At 38.6% G+C, this 21,959-nt stretch overlaps 1 protein-coding gene across 3 annotated transcripts in view; it reads right to left on the bottom strand.

Annotated features, from left to right (window-relative positions):
• The window catches only part of PRKDC (protein kinase, DNA-activated, catalytic subunit), an 84,242-nt gene that overhangs the window by 22,276 nt on the left and 40,007 nt on the right, over positions 1-21,959 (bottom strand). For all 3 annotated transcript variants that reach the window (XM_065830626.2, XM_071804136.1, XM_071804137.1), the window contains 20 exons: positions 21,330-21,473; positions 20,983-21,134; positions 20,259-20,390; positions 19,720-19,831; positions 18,379-18,503; positions 18,136-18,285; positions 17,543-17,716; positions 16,569-16,667; positions 15,686-15,896; positions 14,941-15,130; positions 14,366-14,581; positions 12,317-12,429; positions 10,260-10,391; positions 8,919-9,098; positions 4,695-4,903; positions 4,105-4,243; positions 3,333-3,521; positions 2,607-2,831; positions 1,885-1,993; positions 1,089-1,200 (listed from right to left, as the gene is read on the bottom strand). In XM_065830626.2, the coding sequence (XP_065686698.1) occupies positions 1,089-1,200; positions 1,885-1,993; positions 2,607-2,831; positions 3,333-3,521; positions 4,105-4,243; positions 4,695-4,903; positions 8,919-9,098; positions 10,260-10,391; positions 12,317-12,429; positions 14,366-14,581; positions 14,941-15,130; positions 15,686-15,896; positions 16,569-16,667; positions 17,543-17,716; positions 18,136-18,285; positions 18,379-18,503; positions 19,720-19,831; positions 20,259-20,390; positions 20,983-21,134; positions 21,330-21,473 (3,113 nt within the window). The remainder of the gene's footprint in view (positions 1-1,088; positions 1,201-1,884; positions 1,994-2,606; positions 2,832-3,332; positions 3,522-4,104; positions 4,244-4,694; positions 4,904-8,918; positions 9,099-10,259; positions 10,392-12,316; positions 12,430-14,365; positions 14,582-14,940; positions 15,131-15,685; positions 15,897-16,568; positions 16,668-17,542; positions 17,717-18,135; positions 18,286-18,378; positions 18,504-19,719; positions 19,832-20,258; positions 20,391-20,982; positions 21,135-21,329; positions 21,474-21,959) is intronic.

The raw sequence follows: 21,959 nt of genomic DNA, 5'->3' as shown, positions 1-21,959 counted from the left end.
GAGCCGCTCCTCCCAGCTTGGTGTCATCAGCAAACTTGCTGACACTGCACTTTATTCCCTCATCCAAGTCATTGATGAATATTTTGAATAGTACTGGTCCTACTACTGACCCCTGAGGCACTCACTAGATACAGGGCTCCAACTGGACTCTGGCCCATTGACCACAACTCTCCAGCTTCTTTCCTTCAGCCAGTTCACAGTCCATCTCACTACCCGATCGTCCAGACCACACTTCCTCAGTTTAGCCCTAAGGATGCTGTGGCAGACTGTGTCAAATGCTTTACTGAAGCCAAGGTAGACCACATCCACCGCTCTGCCATCATCCATCCACCTTGTTATGTCCTCATAACAGGCTATGAGGTTGGTCAAGCACGACTTCCCCTTGGTGAAGCCATGTTGACTCCCCTAGGAAAGGAGAAAGAATCTACATTTGCACTGGAAGAATGGACTGGGATGAAGACAGACACCACAGGGATGCCATAAAACTTTCAAATTTGAAAAAGCATTCCAGCTTCACCACAGGTAATCCAAAGGAATCTCCAGAGGACTTTTGTTCTTTCTAGCAAGAGTCACACAGCAGAACACTAATTACAGCAACGATCATTAACTTTCTTACAAACACATGAAACAGTGATAGTAACTAGCCTGGGCTTCTTTTGCATACTCCCTAATTTTAGAACTGCCTATGAAGTAGGTATTTTTTGTTCATAACAGACCACCCATTTGGGTGGTGTTTCATTGAATTAAATGCAGCTGATCTACTCAGTTACAAGTCGATGTGTTTGAGGGCTGCTGAAGTGGGGTATCTCCTGCCATGCATGTAGTCACTAATGGAAAAAAACACCTGAACTGAGATTTATGTTTCTATACCAAAATGTGGTTTATTCCCTCAAACTCCATTTGCTTCTCACTACATGTTAATCACACAAAAAACAGTCATATTGATAAAGTTATTACAACAGATTAAAAAAAAAAAAGTCATGCTGGATCAACAACCCCCCATATGAAAACAAGCAGCATTAGAAAAAGCCCCTCTCAGAACTCAACAGGCAGACAGAACTAAAGCTAACCCAAGAATGTAATTTTACCGATTTGTAATGATATCATCCCAGATGTTCATAGGATCCATTTTAGCATCTGGATATCTGCTTGTCCAAATTCTGAGAAGTCTCTTAAGGGAAGCTTGTGAAGCTAAGTTACCTAGAAATCAATTTAAAATACTTTATGTGCATCTAAATCCAAACAGATCAAAAAAGGCCTAAACTAAACATAATCTAACATTCATACCATAAAACTGCAATAAGACAACCCGCTTCCATTTCTGGGCTTGTATTAAATGCACTACTTGGTGATTGTATTGTTTTTGTTTATTGCTGAAACACAGAAGATTCAATAAGCACATCAGTGTCAACTGTCACTGGGAATCACCAGTGGGTAGTACCTTTCTGTACAGGAATATGGAGGAATATAGTGGAACTGTTAACTAAATTTAATATATAATTCAATTTATGTGCATAAATTTGCATTTCTTGACTGCGTCTCTAGCTATAAATTGTATATCACATCCATCTTTTAGCTCTGCTAACCACTATTTGCTACTGAAAGTTAAAAATTGTTACTTAGATTTTTAAGAGAGATACTTAACTTTTATCAAAATAGTTGGGCTAATAAAACTTGGCAATAGGACACAGAATTATCTCCAAGCCTATCTTATACAATTGCAATTGTTCTTACTATCAAGATGACAATAAGAGGTAATTTCAGACCTTTGCTCCTTCAAACAGAAGTTTAGTCCTCCAGGAGTAGACACAGAAATTCAAAGTTCAGATAACCACAATTATTAAACACAATAAAAGGAAAATCACTTAAGAAAAAAATGTTTACTTCTCTTAGTCATAAAATTGATGAAATCCTGTATTTCTGTCAAAGCTTGTACAGACTGCAGCTTTGTCATTCGACTTTGATATAACAAACTGTCAATGCTGGAATAGCTCTGAAAAGAAAGGGAAAGAATGGAAGATTTCATATACAGAATTTACAGTATGGTTCCATTCAGTTCTTTACAAACTATTTATTTGATGCTGCTATATATTATGGTCTACAACACAACTTTATAAGTTATTTAATAACCTGTAATCTGAGAGCACCTCTGCTTTGGACAACTATAGAGGCATATTCCAGTTGCAACTCCTGTCCTAGGTTTTAGGACAGTCCTACAAGTCTCATCAAAACTTGGTAACAGATGGAACTCTCAAGTTAATACTCTATTTTTGAGTTTGTTCTGGGGACAGGAGGCTTCTGAAAGGGTGAATGAAATAAAATTGCTATTAATCTGCACAAACAACTACTCTGAAAAATTTCAAATAGATAAAATCAGCAAAATAAATTAAAATGGGAGGATGCACTCCACTGGTTGGCTCAACCCTCGTCACTGCACGCAGTGAATTCAAATGAAGTTTTAGCATGTGATTTGAAAGCACCTAGATTTCATTGTATATGGGTGTTTCTCTCAAGAGTATAATATATCAGCAGTAACAGCAACAACAGCTTCGTTGTTCCATGAGTTTATACAGAAAAATCAGAGCAGAGATAGCAGAGACTGTTACCTGCATGAAGATCTGCATGCCATTGCTAATGTAATATTTGGCTCTGTCAAAATCATCTTGCAGGATGTAAAGGAGACTAAGCTCTTGGCTGTAATGCATTTCTATAATGGCTTTCTTCTGTTCTGTCTTCATTGCCTCATCAATAAAAGTTAACAAAGTCTGGTCATTTTCCCCATTGAGCAGCAACTTCAATTTACTGCGTATTATATAGGGTAGATATGTCTCCTACAAGGTGAAAACATAGTCTTTATTTCTAGGAATGGAATACTAGATGATCAATTTTTTATTATCAGTGGCACACAAAATAAATATAAAAATATTTTGAACAGTTTTCTTAAATAATTCCCCTTTAGACAAACTTCAATTTGCTAAAAATCATAGCAGCCTCTTCTGATAGGCTGAAGAAGTTGTTAGCAAATTCTACCAGTTTCTAAACCAGTGGTTCGGTAACATTTAAAACACAAAACAAATAAAAGTGATAAAAGCAACAAAAACATTGCAAGAAGAGGATGATGAAGCTGGTCCTATATGATCAGCCATAGACTCAAGGTAAAAACTAAACACCTCAAAAACAGCAGAAATTATTGCTTCAATTATATCTCAGACTCTCTGCTAATTTCCATGATAAAAGTAACCCAAATAACACAAACCCACAATCACATTACTGTAGGACATCCCTGCAGAGGCAAAAAACAGTAGAGGATCAAGGGACTGATTTCTAAAAACCTGAAAAAACGGATCACTCCACGTTTTGCCTAAGTCTGGAGGTTTTCCACTATCGACATTAATGGTAGCACAATGTTCCAGAGACTTCCACTCTGTGAGGTGGTCATAGCATTCCAGAGATGCAAGTTCCCAGAAGTCCTTCTCCACTTCTGCTGGCTCTCCGTCTTGCCAGTCTTCTTTAGAGAGTGCCTGGGGAATGAATTTGAGGGGGAGGAAGGTTCTCAGCTGGAATCTGGTACTAGTTTCAATTTTCAGTCACCAGGAGCTTAACAATGATTCATTGTCTCATAAAAATATCTATCCATTTACCAGAATGTGACAGCAACATTCAATGTAGAAAATTCTGGATTGTCAGTATTTATATAAAAATTCATTTCAGGTAGCCATCTTGAGTAAACCTGCATTTTTAAAGAGCAAAGGCTTTAAAAGAAGGCTAAAAAGATCCTCCTTCATTTTAACCCACTCTAACTCAGATTTTCTGTTCCATGAACACATGCAGTTTGCTCTCTTGGGGTGGCAGCACACCCATGGTGTTTTACTTGTCTGCCCAGCTGATTGCACATGTGAAGCTTTGTAGCAAAGAGTAAAAAACTATATCACACTGACTGCTCTGTTATGACTGGTCACCTGTTCCCATGTCTTTACAGACTGAACCATTGACCAAACAAAACACAAGAACATTTTCAACAATATGCTGCTTCTCAAAATGTTTCATTTTGGCTTCTTAGTTTCAAGTAATGAGATTTATGGAAAACTCTTGTTGTCATTTTACCTCATCATAATATTTAGCTGCTTCAGCATAATCACTCCTTGCTTCTGCCAACAACGCCTTCTGTGTAATTTCCTTAGTCCCAATCTTACCACTGAAAATGCCACGAAGGACATCGTAATCCCCAAGAGATCGGTACAGTCTAGTGAAATTGAAAAGGGAAATATTTTCATTGGTTGAACAGAGGTGTATCAATGCAAACATAAGCTATTTGAAAAAAGAATAATTTAATAGGCAGTAATACTACTGGCTTGTAATAGTGCAAAAAATATGTTTACAATCTTACGTAAGAAATATCATATATTTAACTAGATAAACTTCATCTTGTAGGGTAATATCTGAGCAGTGGAAAGTCTTGCAGTTGAAAAGCTATGAACATGATGTTTTTCAGCAGTCTGACAGCATCATCAGGGTGCACAGCTGCTAAGTCTAACTATTCTAACTGAAATACAGTAATTAACCGTCAAGAAATTGAAAGCATATCTAATGCTGAAAGAGGCAAAGACTAAAAAAGAAATCCCATAAGCCATAAAGGCGGAGCTCTTCACAAGGCAAACCTAAATGGGAGAAAATTGTCTCAGACAACAACTTACTTAGCAAGTTCAATCCACCTGATGACATCTGGGGGAAGATCTGTCCTTCCGCGCATCCGCTTGGACGGGGGCTCCTGGGCAGGGGACAGTGCCATCAGGGCACGTTCCAGGAGAAGGATGCCCACTGGCTGCTGTAAACTTGCCAGGCAGCTGGTGCTCACGTTAGCTGAATCCAGTTCTAGTAGCTCTCTGTGCTGGTAACTCATTTCCTATAAAATAAAACAAACCCGGTATCTACTTCGGTTTAAATTATATTGAGAGTTACCTTCTAGAAATCACCTATTTGGTATCCCTTTTCTTACAACGCAAGCTTAGGCAAGAAGCTGTTACATTTCCAGAAGTTCCCAGCTCTGGGAAAACAAATATTCTCCTTCTGTGCAGTTGCTCTTCAGATAGAGACCAGTAGAGAACAACGCTTCTACTTCGTCTCTCTCCAGGGTACAAGACAACTCTCAACAGAAACCCAGGGGGAGTCAGGGAGAGGTAGATGGATGAGATGGACACACTTACAGCCTCAGTCTTTCCTCCTGGTTGTTGGCAGTGTGGTGGCCCGCTACGCAACAGCTGCCTTTCCCTTCACCTACTGAGTGGTGCATTTCTGCCATAAGCCAAAGGCACAACTAACCACAATGTCCTCTCTGAGCTGGAGACTTCCTACCCACACACTTCACAGAATCATAGAATGTCAGAGATTAGAAGGGACCTCAGAAGATCGTCCGGTCCAATCCCCCTGCCAGAGCAGGAACACCTAGATGAGGTTACACAGGAAGGTGTCCAGGCGGGTTTTGAATGTCTCCAGAGAAGGAGACTCCACAACCTCCCTGGGTAGCCTGTTCCAGTGCTCTGTCACCCTCACTGTGAAAAAGTTTCTTCTCGTATTTAAATGGAACCTCCTGTGTTTCAGTTTATACCCACTGCCCCTTGTCCTATCATTGGCTGTCACCAAGAAGAGCCTGGCTCCATCCTCATGATACTCATCCGTTTTATATATATATACATATATATATATATATAAAAAGATGAATGAGGTCACTCCTCAGTCCTTTCTTCTCCAAACTAAAGAGACCCAGCTTCCTCAGCCTTTCCTCGTAAGGGAGATGCTCCACTCCCTTGATGATCTTTGTTGTCCTGTGCTGGACTCTCCCCAGCAGTTCCCTGTTCTTCTTGAACTGAGGGGCCCAGAACTGGACACAATATTCCAGGTGTGGTCTCACCAGGGCAGAGTAGGGGGGAAGGAGAACCTCTCTTGACCTACTGATCACCACCCTTCTAATAGACCCCAGGATGCCATTGGCCTTCCTGGCCACAAGGGCACAGTGCTGGCTCATGGTCACCTAACCCAATTTGAGTGCACCACAGCTTCCAGTTTGACTCAGGCAGTGCTGTAGTCATTTAGTCCTGCCTGACTTAAAGACATGACAAGATTTCTAGCAGGTCTTTATCATACTTAACATCAGTCCAACTATAGAATAATTTCTTTTTCAGGGATGAACATTCTTGTTTACCTGAAGGTTTTTTAAAATACTAAACCTATATCCCAACCACAGGCAAACATATCAAGAAAGGGGCAGACAAGTTTATTAAAGCCAGCGTCTTTTTGTCAACTAAGAACCTAAAGTTGCAATAATATCTTAACCAAGCAGGAAGAAAAAAAACCCTACAACACAGAAAAGGGGTAATATAATTTTCATTACAAGAAACAGCACTGAGTCTTAGCATAAAAATTAAAGTTTGATTCTTGCCAACACTGTATGTTCAAGCGGAAAAAAAAAAAATCACAACGAAAAATGCTATTGGGAATTTGTAACAGGATACTGTGAGAACAACCAAACTATACTTCTGTGATAAACAACCACCACCACAAAAAGTAAAGAATAGACATTTGGCATAAGCAAACTCACTAAACAATTTGTATAGTTGAGACTCTCACAACAATAAATTTGTACTCGATAAAAAAAAGACAAAAATAACCACTTCTTGTAGCTTCCTGAGTTATAGACCAGGTGGATCCCAATGAGGATTTCCTGCTATTCAGGCAATTTCAACTAACAGTTTCTATCAAAGCTACACACGTGCCCCAGACACTCCTGTGTAGGGGCACACACTCCTTGGCTGCCAACTTTCTGGAGTAATGTCAGGGACACAGTGACAACTGCATAATCTAGAAACCTAAGAACAGCTTTGCTAAGGCAAGATCAAAAAGCCTTTTCTCAGGGATGTCTAGTATTTTTTTTAAGCTGTGTAAACATAACACTACATCCATAGAATGAATACCCTCCCAAACTCACAATTTACTGACATCGTCCCACATCAAAGGAGATATCTTTCTATTTAGTGCACTCTGGTGATGACTTGATCACTTATCTTCTCAAAAGCAGAGGAAACGTTCCTTGCTCTGGATTGCAACGTTTTCTGTCTTTATTTGCACCACATGTTCAAAGATAAAACAAATGGCATCCAAGCTGGCCTGACAGTTAAAATATTTATTAGGTGACTATATGTTCTTCAGAGGCCAGGTATCTCTATGGAGTCTACATAAACTATTGTCAAGAGCTTAACATTTTTTCTTAGTATTTCAGTGGGTTTTTGATCTGTCCTGAAAGCCAACCCCAGAGCCTCATAGTCAATTTTAAGATTATACCTGTAGACAAAACTAGCTCTTTTTATCACCAAGTTACTCTCCTGATGGTACTTGAACCTGTAGAAGAGTACAAAGTCCAATAACCTGAAGGAAATGGCAGTGACGCAGGAAGCCCTTCTGAAACAAGCCAATATTTATCATACTATTAGTACACGGAAAACAGAAGCTCTATTTCCAAATGGCCAAGCTGTTAGGACAGCTTTCATGAGCCAGATGACAGCCTTGGAACTGTGTGTTCTCCCTCTCTCAGCTCTCTCTCCTGGTCAATGTGAGCTCTGCTCCCTCTTGGGGAGAAGACTTCCTGTCACTGCTGTGCAGGATGCTCAAATACCCAAGCTGCAGCTTGCCTCCCTGCTGCTGGTCTCTCATTAGTGAATGGGCATGGCAACAAGACGCTCTTATTGCTCCTACAAAATCCATTATTTTAGACTAATTTGAACTTACCTGGCTTTTGAGTCTTCGTTTTACATCTATTCAGAAAGAAAAAGTAGCCTACCACAAGTGTTACTAATAGGGTCTAACAAATAGCATAATTGAACACAAATAATAATATTGAGACAGAGAACCAACAAACGCAGTGTCAAGAGGGAATATTAACAGACAGCTATTGTGAGATGCTGGCTCAAAAAATATAAAGACAGCCCAGAAAAATCCCCATAGCATTTGACCTTTTATGCAGCTGCACAGAAAAAAAGTAAACAAGAAATTACATTTTTTCAGATGTGTAAATAGAAGTCCTAAGCAGCAAAGTTTGTCACTGTTTAAAAAGCTAGTCCAAACTAGACATTTCTCCTCTATTACGAATGATATCTACCATAACAGAGTATTTAAATTTCCATAAAGAAAAAACCATTATCTTCCACTCAAAAAAATATTGTTTTGAGAGCTACAAATCAGATGCAACATTAAGATCAACACAGTCGACAAGAAACATTAAATACAGTGACAATGAGTATATAATAGGTGCTTGGACAAGCTTTTTTCATCTCCCCGAAAATGAGGATAAAGGATGAAATTCACAATCCATTCCAGGTCAGTATTTTCTTGTAGCAGAAAGGCTTGTGTTTCCTTCCCAGTGAAATGGTTGTGGTGCACCCACTCACCCTTCTGGGGTAGGGAATCCTGCCTTCATTACTAAAAGTCCCCAGACAACTACTTCAGGGGACTAATTTGAAAAAATAAATCAGAGTTGCTGACAACAAACAGTCTGACAGCTACTGATGTCCTTGAGACATCGAAGTGTTCCTCAGTAAGCTCTTCCCAGAACCAGTAAGATAAGCACAAGACACCCAAGTAACCTTTTCAATAGATCTTGTGGCTTTCTTTTAAAATCAACTCTTCTCTTGTTATTGATGCATTAAACTCTGCGGATCAAAAACTGTAAAAACCTTGAAAAAAAACACAGTTCGGAGGCTTGAATTACCTTGTTCAAAGAGTCACTTGAAACAACCACTGGGTTAACAATTCTCTTTCCATCTCTGTCTAAATTTCAGTGAGAGTATTTAACCTTCACTACCACTGGGTTTATCACACATTCAAAGACATTGTATTCAGCTACTTTCATGCCATGTAGCAGGATTTACCTGGATGCACGCAATGAACGGCGGGAAGTAAGACTGGCTCATACTCAGGAAATTATTGAAATCATTCAGCAGCTTCTGGACGATGGATTTTTTCTCAGAAGGAGACTTAGATTTTTCTACCTCATGAAAAATGCCACCAAACAAACTGCTGAAAAGCTGCTTGGCAAACGTTGGATCTTTCTGTAAATTACAACAAAAGCAATAAGGCCATGAAATTTTGGTGTGACACAACAAACTAATAAATAAAATTAAGAGATACGATCCACCCTGTACCTAATCCCTTTGTGGAAACTCTTCGGGAGTGGAGTAATTAGCCTGGCATGTACCACACCTATGCCAGGAGTTACAGTACTACGCATTCAAATCCCATCTTAATTCTTCTACATAAAGAAACTCCAAGACAATGTAGGCTGCAGGCCAGAGAGTTGGTGGAGAGGATGGAATTTACAATTTTCACATATTCATGATTCCTGTTACAAGAACCAAACACCCAACATCATCTTACAAATACCACTGCCAGTGAAGAGGGTTTCAGGAAAAAACAGAAGACATCAATGCGTGAGGAAACCTGGACCTAACACTGAAGGAGCCAACAAAGCAAGACAGACTGTACAGACAGTTCTGAGATTTAAAGTCATTTTCTCAACCCAGAAACACATCTGTATGTGTAACACAGTCCTATGCCTCCTAGTCTATCATGGGACTGCAGTTTGGTCTAACTCAATCTAATGCTATTCAGACAATCTGTGCTTGTGCCACTTCCTCCCTTTACACAGAGACAAGGGACCATCAAAAGAAATTAAATACAAAGGTAATCAGGAACACTGTGACTTCCCAAACTCTGTGAAATGGGATAGGTTTAGCCTACAGTTTCAGCCATTCTCAGGTAGGAAAAGGAATATTGGATCAGCTTTACTGAGTAGTCCAAATCCAGTCTTAGACACAGTTAACTTCATTTGTATTTTTACAACTCTGCTAGAGCCATATAAAAGAAGGAAAATGTCTGCTGTATTGCTGTACAGTGAGACATCCTTTGCAGTAATGTCTGTAAAGATCACCACCATCTGTTTCTCAAGTAGAGGAACCCAGAGGCAACAGACAACAGCTCATGTCCCAGGTCCTCAGTGTTCAATTCAACTGTTCAAGCGAGGCAAGCTACACAGCATCTTCTCTCATCACTGCACCAGCCCAGGGGTGGGAGAAACGCTCCCTCAAAACTCTTTAAAAGACTCTTTAAACGCATGTCACAGTGGTTGACTACAAAACAACAAATCAATTTTGAAAGCAGCTGCCCTGTAAAAACTGAAGACTTCACAAATGACCTTTGAAAAGCAGACAGACCTGGGCAAGGCCCTGCAGAGGGGCAATGAGGCTGCGGTATTCAATCTGGATGTCAGGAAGGTCTCCTACTCGGTAACGTCTGTACAAAGTAACCTGGGCATCATACTTCATCTTCAGCTCAGATTTCATCTCCTGAAATGCATTGATCATGTTAAAAAAAAAATCATATTACTTAGAAAGAGCTGTATCTAGATAAGACAAAATAAACAAGAGCATTTCTGAAATGGTTTATAAACTTTTGCTGTGTTTATTAAACAAGTACACTTTCTATAAAGCTGTGATACAGTCAAACTCAAAATTATCTTGGTAAATTAAAACTCCAAAGTCTTGCTCAGACTTATTTCAGCCATTAACTTTTAATATTAATGTCCTCTAGTTTCTGCTTCCATACCAATAATATTTAAGTCACTTTTAAACAGAATGATTATGATTGACAGCTAGTGAGGTGCTACAGTTTAATAAGTCACTGCCTGCCAGCTGAGCCACATTATATGATGGTTTTCAGCCTGGCCTAGGTGCAAAGTAAAATAACATTGCTAAAGCTAGTCTGTTTTATTTCACACAATGGGATGGAGAAGGGAAGGAAGAAGGATGAATCTGGTAGAACTGATTCCTAATAAAATGTAAACCAAACCATAACAAAACTGTTGTAAACTGCAGTTGCTAAATAGCTGCTCTGCCTTTTGCTGAGGCTTAAAGGAATACAACTAAATCAAACAAGAGCTACTACCAGATAGAGACAAAAATATCTCTCTTCGTCTGCATTTCTTCCTTCTCTTATCACTGATACGCTATAAGGAAAACAGCAGCAAATCTAGAGGCTGGGATTTTATTTTTAACTACGGCCATTACCAGTTAAACCAGCAGACAATGGGTGGATACATACACTGTTAGAATGACAGAGGGAAAGAGAAGAAAGCTTGAGGATTTTTTTTATCTTCTGTAAACCCTTTGTAATTTTGCTGTTTGAGCGAATTTTTTTTTCTACACAACTTCAAAGGGATGATTTTCAAAAAAACTTTCAAGAGAGATATGCTGGGAGAAATCAGGATTTTGCTAAAGCTATTTCCAAACACATTCTTGCTCAGGACCTACTTTTTCCTGTTTTGCGTGATCAGGCATGCTATTAATGCAACCCACTGAGTTCATGTGTGTTTACGTGCAACAGATCTCTTGGAAGGTATGAGGGGTACTGACACCATTTATAGCCTCCTCTGGTCTTTTATTGTGGAATATCACAGGGTTTTTTGTCAGTTGTATTTTGGACTGTCATACAGAACACATTGACAGGTTCTCTCTTGGAGGGTGGGAGGAAATGGTAGCTTTAGCCTGCAAGTAAATATAAATTGGCTAAAATAGGTGTTTGTGTGGTTCTTCCAGACATAAGTTCTGTTTACACAGTTGTCTGCAGATGTGAAGAATTATAAGAGTGTCTCAGAATGGTAGCTATCAGTCCCGGGTTCCTTTGCTCTTGTTCTAAATGCTATCATTTCTGGATAATAGTTTATGTTATTTTTAGTAACATGAACTTCAGAAAAAACTGTTACAGAGCTTAAAAATACTTAAACTTATTTTAAGTACATAACACAACCAGGAAACCCACCATGGTCTTGATAAACACACAAATGATTGTTACTGACATTCCTTCAGGTTAAAAGTACACAACAGTTCTGGTTAGTCCATCAGCTGTATCACATTTTTGAGTTCACCTTCAGACACTGGATAATGTTCTCCAACTATTTCTGCAGAGTACTGCAGCTTCAAGTATCCTAGTTTCCAGGATGACAGCTGAAAAGAGCCTCCCATAGCTGTTACGGATTCCAGCACATAAACTCATTTCATATACACTAAGTGGTAGACTTGGAAGGGTTATCATCCAGCTCTTTTTTCACTCTTGAGATTTAGCATGATCTCCAAATAAAACCTCCTAAAGCTCTTAAAGCAGCAACCAGTATCTCATACCTACCCTTTCTTCACAAAGTCACTTCTAGAGATGAAGTACAAGACTGCAAATGGCACTAGGACTTCAGGTTTTAAACTTATTTGGATTGACAAACCTGTTCTCTTTTCTGTTCAGCCACACCTTTCCTAGCATAAATCAGGCTGAGTTTCTCTTGGTCCTTCAAGAAACGCCTCCGCAATCTTAGAATTTCTGCTCGCTCTTCTATACCTAGGGAACATACGATCATGTTCAATGCTTTTCCTTTCTCAAGTAAACTTCCAATTTAAGCATCATATAATGACAGACATCACCTTCGTATTTACTAGCTCACCAGCCAGTCTCCTAAGTTACATATCCAACAGGTCAATGCAAGGCCTTTCAACAAGATAGCAAATTAAAACAAATTAAGTTGTTGTTAGGAGAAGAGTTCTGTCCTGGTTTTGCTAAAAAACAAGCTTCTCTTTTAATGATTTTTGCCTGTCAGCTAAAGCCTTCATATTAGCTGCATTTTCCTGGAGAACCAGACACATGTTTTGGTAAACCTAGCAATGGAATGCAAACTTATTGATAAGCATGGATGGACATCTCGCGAGAGGGGCAACGAGAAACCGGTGACCAACTGTGTATAACATTCCATTCACGTGAATACTTCCTATAAAAGTGGGAGATCACGAGGATCTCGTCCCTTTTGCCTTTTCCTTTTCCCTTCTGCTCATGGCTGACATTAGGAGAGGACCTTGCTGGTTGTCCCTGCGAACTGAGGCCTAGTGAGAGACTGAATCCAGCTCCGGTTGGCTACAGAGTCTAATCCAGGACTTTGGGTGCTGGCTCTGCAGTTGCTGAGACTTTCAAGATTGGTTTTGTATATTTTGTACTATTTTCTCTATTCTTATTAGTAGCATGAGTAAAACATCTTTAACTTTTCCAACTCTCTTCTCTCTGTCCTTCTTTCCCTCCCGATCGCCTGTCCTGAGTGGGAAGGGGGGAGAGGGAGGGGAAAAAGGGGGAAGCGGGGGGGGAGAGGAGGTTAACGATACATCTGCCAGGGTTTGATTGTCACCCCACAATCTTAACCCTCGACAAGTTCATAAGCAATTATATAAAAACTTTAAGCATATGGATGCGGTATGAGGGTCAAACCATTATACTAGGAAAAGCACTAAAATTCATGAACAAATTTGCCCCACACGACAGATTTATTTTAAGCTCTCGAAGGCAAGTATGGCATTGGCACAATATTCCATAAAGTATATAGCTCCTTGAATAGACAAAGTGCTAAATACATTCAAAGATCGGATAATAATAATATAGTGCTGTATTTTTCAAGTTCCTATTACAGAACTGTCACTGGATCAACCCCTGCTCAGGACAGTCAGGGAGAAAGGCCACTTTATAGGCTGTTCACTTCAGTCCATTTCCTAGGAAAGAAGAGTGACCAAACAAAAACAGACCACTACAACTGACAGAAGACCAGGGACTGACTGGAAGGTGGAGTGAACTTTCTTCTTTCTGTAGTTTAGCATGGTCAATTCAAAAAGTACCCTGAAACACCTCTCAGGTATTGAAAAGGTCAATTTTTTATAGCTCTGTGCCTGAACTCCTGTCATCCTTCCAGTCAAAATTTTAATGACAAGGCAGGCAGCAGTGAAATGGGGAAGGAAATGGGGAGAAGCAGCTTAAACCACTCCAGAACAGTACTGATACTTTTCAGTTATCAACTGGGTGGATGAAGGAGCATTCTCAGAAAACAGTAGGTAGTTCCCATACCAGAGTGCAATCTGTTGCACATTGTGTCAGCACAGCTGAAATGGTTCAGAAAAAAATATTTGTAAAGAGATCTCTTCTTTAAAGAGATAAGCAGTTACATCTAAAACAGAAGGAACAGAACTGTCTGACATTCATGCTACAGTCGCCTTAGGGAGAGGTAGGAATGCAAAGATTACACCAGTTGGTTTCTTATCTAGTCAGTTATTTCGTCTAGCAACATATAGTTTTGCAATTCCTAGCAAAATTGTAGCTTTTTGCCACATTCCTGGAAACAAACTCTCTTCAAGTTGAACCTCAATTAGAATGTCTCAAAGATAATGGACTGCCAAATAACTAACAAAGATGGTCTATAATAACATAATATTTCTATAGAAATCGCATCATAAGGCCTACAAACCTTTAGTTTTGCTGTCCACCTCATCTCCAGGCAAACCCAGCCTTTTTTTTCCAAAATCTGGCCCCACTGGTTTAAAGGCTGCTTGTTTAAATTTTTCACTCCGTTTCTTAACTAACAGCATGGATGAAGATAAGGATTCGGAAGATGAAGGAACTGTATACTCTGCCAAGGTGTCAATGCTGCTTCCAGTCATCCAATTAAAAGAACTTCTACCACCTGTAAAAAAACAAAAAAATCATAAAAAAAACTGTAACACATCTGAATATAAACTAGGTGAAAACATCTACAAAGAAGGTAATTTTCTTCCCTCAAAAATACAGTTACCAGTGTTTATGGGCAGACTGGATTTCAGGCTGTTGGGTAAGAAACAAACTTCTTTCACTTTAGGTAGAATACAAAATACATACGAGACTAATAAAAATGTGACTGGATGCTTTGTTTCCATAATGAAAAAAAAAAGCCCTTGAAAACAAAAATATTAAAAGCATTACAATCCATAAGCAACAGGAATAAAGAGATTGAAACAATTCCTATAGCTAACAAGAAGATTTCAGAAGACACTGGTCTGGACTTACTGACATGCTGTGTAGGTGTAAATTCATATTGCTTTTGGGTCGCCCTCACTTGACCACCGACTGACCCAGAAGCAGAAAGGGACCTTTCTTGTGATAAATTCCTGTGGATGCTCTGAGAAGCCTGAGTCTCCACAAACATAGGTGTGAGTATGGTACTTCGATAACGCCAGCTGGAATCAATTACAAAGTCCTGGGAACACAAGAAAATTTTAATAAGAACAGTAAGAATGGAGGCTTTTTGCATTCCTTAAGACAGGATAGCAGAAATTAAAGTACAGAATTTAAAATATCATCCCACGTACGGGGCAGAACTTGACTATAATAAAAATGAACACAAAAGTTCTCCATAGTTCAATAAGCTCACTAATTTGAACTGGTCAACTGAGGACTGATTTACAGCTCTTGTACTAATATTCCTGTTTCTTCACAATTTTTCTCCACCTTACAGTGCTTCTCTCCATTACCCTCTTTTTTAAGTATTTCATTACACATCAACTCTACTTGGTATATATAATTACTTTAATTAAAATTTTCTTTTTTGAAAAGAAAGCAAAGCTATTGCCCCCCACAAAATCATTGAATTTCTGATACTGTGCGTAACACATGATTGTTGAGGCTATTAACCATGGAGTACAAAACACTTCCAGAAACCTCCTTCGCTATGTCATTCTTGTCCAAGTGGTAACTACACTAAGGAATGGAAACTGTCACACGGATGCACACAAAACAACACATTATAATTCACCTGAAACTTGCATTCAGACAGTGGATGCTCAAATATTTTTCTGGAATAATCCGGGCTCTTGCTAGTCATTTCAAGTAGAAAATTTGTGATTAGACTTAAGTACTGTGTTTCAATCTTGGTGGAATATAAAGAATTTAACAACGCCAGCATGCGATCAGGAATATTTGCAGGTAACCTTGTCTCATCACTCCAAAAATTCCTAACAATTAATCTGTAAAGGCAAAGAATAGATTTATTCCTAGTTATCCGCAAGCAGAAGACAAAACACTATCAAAAAATTAAAAAACAAAACAAAAAAACCTCACCACAATAAGATTGTAATACCTTCAACTAACCCTTTAATGTCATGAATCTGACATTTTGACTGAATGATAAAAATTTCCTCATTCATCTACCATGCTCTCTGCCATTTACCTGATACTAAAGGTTTACTCTGAAAAAAATATTTCCATTAGATTGTTTTCCTCTTGAAAAGTGCTAGGGGTGGATAAGCACAGGGAACTCCTATTCTACCTTCTCCTTCACCAAAAACATTTTAAAAATCCAACATCTAATCTATTTTTGTGTGTCTGTGTATAGTGAAGGCTGCCTTGTTGTTAAAAGTGTCCAGAACATTAACACAGAATTAGGTCTAAGATACTGTAACAACTTCTCCATGGCTCAGAAGTTTGTCCAGAAGTTCTGTGCTTCACATAAATTCGGTGTAACAGTAGGGGACAAAACTTTGCACATTAACTTATTGGAAGAAAAGGAAACAATGTTATCTCACTGTTACTCTTTGATACTAAAATACTTAAAAAAATCTCTAAGGATCAACTCTCCTGAGACAGAGCAATTTAGGGATTTATTACTTGAGTCAGTCATCACAACACTGTTTACTCACTGCAGTTCGACATTCTCGTCAATCAGTCCTTGAAGCAGGATCTCTTTTGCCAGTTTGAGTATTTCCTGAGAATCATCATCTGCTTGGCTTTCTGGATCACTGATTTTAAGAGAAAAATCTCTCTTAATGACTTCTCTCAAATAATCCATTGTAAATTAAGAGGATGAAGACAGTGGGAGAAAAGGAGGAACATGCCTTTCTCATAAAAATCTCAACTTGGTATCACTGCATTTGTTCTCATAATATGAGGTCTTCATTGCCAAAAATGTCTTGTCTCACCACTAATTAGGAAAGTAAAAATCCAAAAGCTAAATAATGCACATTAGGTATTATCAAGGCCAAACAGAATTAATTCTGAGTTTGCAAGGTTAAACCTGAGGAAAAGGCAGAGAATTAGCTTGTCCCAAGTGATGTTGGAGTAAAAATTGCCTGTACTTTTCCTTCACAACAATTATCCATTCAAATAGCTCAGTTATCTTCTGAAAAAGTATATAATAGAACCCAACTAAGTTAGATTATTCAATAGCAACCTGCTTGTCAAACTGACTACATGTGTGTTCCCCACCCTAAGGGGTCAAACACAATGAAAATCTTTATCCTATCAGATCATGCCAAAGTGCTTTAATACACCTTCTAATTATAAGCAAATTTCTCTAGTGTACAGTTCTCACTAGTTACAAATTCCAGCAACAAGAAAAGAAGTGGAAACATCAGAGCTAAGACCTCTTCTGTCACCATGCTGGGTTGATGAAACATCCCCGTTCTGGGCTAAAGTTCAGGTTTAAGTCTTTGTCCCATAGTGGAAGGCATAAAATTGCCACCAAAGGCCAGAGCTACTTGGGGAAACCACAGGCTTGAAACTTCTGAGAACTGGCAAAGCCCCACACTGAGGGACATGTGCTCAAAGTGTCACAAGCACTTTGACTCTGCTTGTGACAAACCACTGAAAGAAAACATCTGCAGGGAACACATACCTGTAATTATCATAAATCCACATCAGAATATCATACATGCGCTGTCGACATATTACAGAAGGGTGAGAAATGAACCCTGATACTGCAGGAAGAAGTTCTTTAAGTTCTAGTGGTTTTAGTTTAGACAGCATCTTGTACACTATATCCAAACAAACCCTTTGCCTTTCATCATCCCTAAAAGAAGAGGGGAGGGGGGAAAAAAGAACAGTTACATTGCTTTTCTTTTCACTGCTACACAGAGAACTAGATGATCAGTTTAGGTTTTAGCAATAATATCTGCATTTGCATAAAGGGCTTGAGGTAAATAATTTTGAGTTCAACCTAAGAGTGAGAATATAACTAAACTAATACATACAACAGAAATTCACATCCCAGTGGTGTTTCATCTTAATACTATTAATTTTTTTTGTTTCTCACAGCCATCTAACCATCTTAACTCCCAGATTCCATGAGGTCAAATTAGGAGAGCAATGATCAAAAAGTGAACGTGAATTATATATGCTTCTGAATGTAAAAACGTTGTGGTCAGCACAGAAAATGTTATCAAGAAGTTTAGATTATGCATCCACATTAGTGATCACACAACCACTCACCTGTGGTTCATGATCTGGGTAAAGTCTTTAGTCTTTAACTGCAAGTGAAGATCAGGTATTTCTTCTGCCCGACACATTATTACTTCCAGACAGTAGGTTTTCATCACACCATGAAGTTTGGGCATCAAAAAGAACACTGTGTTCATAAACCTTGACATAAGCAGAAGGCCATAAAGAAAAGCAAGTTATTGTCCATCATTCCTCTACATCTAAAATGAACATACCATGTAAATCATGATATACCTGTCAGCAAGAGGTGGGAAATTCTTAACAACCTTATTCAAGCATTGAATAAACTTATCCTGTTGGGCATTCTGATGTTGTTTTAATTGTCCTATGACACAATCATAAACTGGATCTTCAAGTACCTGAAAATGAGAAAGACAGTAAGACAAGCACAGCCATGAAACTCATAACCATCTTAATGCCACATAGTTCTGTTGCTGTACTGTTTGATTCTAGTACATTTTGCCAGGTAAGATTCACTTGCCTCATCTTGACATTTATGGTGCTTCGTGGCTGCTGTACAGTTATGCCTCGCTGAAACATACGTTTGTCTGCTTAGACAATATATTTGTGAGCTTTCTTTGATTGGTTTGGAAGAAAAATCTTGATTTGGAAATACAAGTTGCTTAGTATGCTTATGTAAATAAGTAGCTTCTCATTCACTATGGCAGATTTCCAATTAATGACTCTAAAAAAAGCTAGTATTTTTAGTGAAAGGGTGAAAAATAATCAACAGCCTTCACTTAATGTCAAAGAAATAGGGCATAGGGTAAACAGGGTAAAATGTTTGCACCATCTTTGCTCTTGCTCATTTACTCAAAACACTGTGGAAGAGAAGGAGAAGCCTGTAGGAACTCAGTTTATGAAATATGCTCTACAAACTGTGAAACAATAACCAGAATTCAATTAGGCAAAGAAAGTAGTAAAAGCAGTGGGGAGAGAAGTAAGAATAACCTACAAGGTAAGACCAACGATCCACCTAGCCCATATCTTGGTGTTTTTGTCTCCAATAGCAGCTGCAGAATGAAATTTCGGGGGAGCACATGATTCTGGCTCTCTTTTGTCCTCCTTTCCCCCCATACAACCCAACAGGCATCCATCGTTAGATCAGGGATCCTAGAATGCACCTTGTAGTCTAGTGGTTTCAGAACCTGTTTATGCTTGTTTTGTGCATGAATTTGTCTAATTTCTCTTTGAACCTACTGATGCTACTTACCCCTAGAACCTCTTCTCACAACAAATTTCAGAAGTTAACCAACCCAACAAAAACCAACAAAACCATGAAAAACAAAATTTAAATGTACGATGCCAGTGTTGCTTGTTAGCAAAAGCTGAACAAAGCCACAGAAAGAGACCATTCACTGTCAGCTCCAAATCAGCAGAGCAAAAACTCCACATTTAGCCTTCTCTCAAATTCTCTTCCTCCTGAGTGAGTAGCTTAAAACTTTTACTCAATCGGTTGTACAAGGACTGTTGAGTTTTAAATACATTCATTTTTGGGGCTGAATTGAGTAGTCATAAAAAGATGTACACAGAATTAAGACAGGAACAGTCAAACACACAATACAGTTCACTTACATTTTCTCTCTCAGCAAGGTAATGAAGAGCAAGTCCCAACACTTCTGCTGCAGCTGCATAAACTTCTTTATACTTCAATAAGCCCATGTTGCTGGCCAAAGCCTGAAAATACCTAACACAAAAGACAGACCTGCTGTAAGCCACTACTCCAGCATCCAATTTTAAACCGAAACAAAAAACTCACACGAACTGCCTAGGGGAACAGCAACTGCTTTTAGAAGAGCTGAATACAGCAAAACATGGATTTCTACCTGCAGTGTCTCAATTCCTGCTTTGGCAATTCCTGATTCTGTTAATTTCCACGAAACTGCAACCCTGGGACCCACTGTAAAAAAGCTTACGTTCTCTAGATATTTTTCAAAATAAATGTGGTCTGCAGTTTGCCACTAGAAAAGCATTACATCTGACAGACAATAGAAAAGGGATGATGAGGCAAACAATTCTGACGAGCAATCCAGCTCCCATAGTTCATGCTGATGAGTTAAACATGCTCTGTCTTTAGCTTTTACCAAAATTCTCCGAAAAGCTGCATTTCTCACCTGACACGGTCTATTTCACACTTTGGGTCAAAGGGAGGTAAACTGTTAGCCAGAACAATTCCCAGCAGCTGAATTCCCACTGAATTGTCCTTGGTATCAGGATCTCCACTAGAAAACTTTTCAAATATTAAACTGTTGGATAAAAACATAAAAGCAATGATATACATGAAAAGCCCCAAAACATACACACCATAAATCACTCACAATGTATATACACACACACAACCCCACCCAAATCAGCAGAAAGCATGTACATAGGCATATACACTCCCACCAAAACCGGCAGAAAGCATATATTCAGAAGAATTTAGCTTCAATGAGGAAGTCTAAGAAGTCTTTGAAAAAAAAAAAAAAATCTAAAAATATAATATTGTAAGCCCACATCAATTCCCTGCAACAAGTTCTAGAGCACAGCAGATCACAGAAGTCTTACTAAGAGTGCACTGATATTCGGTGATAACACTCAATTTCAAATAAAATGTCTTTGCAGAGATTACTCCTGCTTTCATTGTTGCTGTTGTAATCCTCTACATGTTTTCCCTGTCTCCTTGTTGTTTTGCAAATTAAGTTACAACCTCTGGAGAGTCCAGTTCTGAAGTTCTACTGTCAGCTCTAGGGACAAAGAGTTTACTGTTGCAGATGAATTTACCTTTTCATCTCCTCTGATAAAGTGCACTTCTATTTGTGAAATACTGATAAAAAAACCAATTGTCTAAGTGCTTACCTGTAAGGTATGGAGAGACAGTTCTTCCAACACTCTATAACTGTCTTTATGATTTCCAGATTGTGTCTAAACACAGCTCTTTTTTGGTGAAAGGCATTCTTCATTAAGAATTCAAGCAATCTGTTTGCTAAAATCTCATCCTTAATATTCCCCTACAATGAAGAAAAGCAAAAATAAACATAGTGGCTATGCCATGAAGACATATATTGTTTTATGAAAGCAAGCAAGTAAATAAACTATTTTTGAAGTTAATATCTAAAAGAAACTGTGGACTCACGTAGAAAAGTGCATAATAACAAACTCATTCATTACCAATAATATTAAAACTGAACTTCACATTTCCTTACTTTGGGAGTGGCTACACTTGTCCAGGAAAGGATAGTAACTACTATTTCCACTACCATGTAATGAATCCCTTCACCTCCATTATTCCCAGAAACAACAAGCTGCAGCAACGGACCAAGCCACTGCTTTGCATAAGGTCGGAAAACCTATGGAAAACAGGAGAATCAATTACCAGTCACCCAACTACTCAGTAATCTGTTGTTCAATGATCACTACAGGTTAGACTGTTAAATCAACTTCATCATCATTTAGCTCTAAGGGTTTCCATAAGACTCATGCATGACCATTAGAAAACCACTGGTTTTGCTCCTGCAAAGGTGGCAAACAATCAGCCATAGCTCTTGCCCAGTATCAATGAATCCATTACTTATAGTTCACAGAAGACAAATATTGTGGACATCGTCTACTTAGTAAAGTAGAGTTTGGGAGAAAAAGTATTTATGTTACACTCCAAATACTGCCACTATCTGGAATTTTGAGCCACAAATGAATTTCCTTTTATCATGGCAAGCTAATCAATTTGAATGCCTCAAAAGTCTCAGCTGATGAAATATTTTAACCCACAAGAGTTACACAGTTGATATTATAATACAACCTGTTACGTTAACAGAAAAAATGTGTCCAAAAAATGA

This window comes from Patagioenas fasciata, chromosome 2 (assembly GCF_037038585.1).
Source record: "Patagioenas fasciata isolate bPatFas1 chromosome 2, bPatFas1.hap1, whole genome shotgun sequence".
In the NCBI taxonomy this organism is placed as follows: Eukaryota; Metazoa; Chordata; class Aves; order Columbiformes; family Columbidae; genus Patagioenas; species Patagioenas fasciata.
Note: the sequence above shows the minus strand (reverse complement) of the source record. Positions and strands in the feature narration are given on the sequence as shown.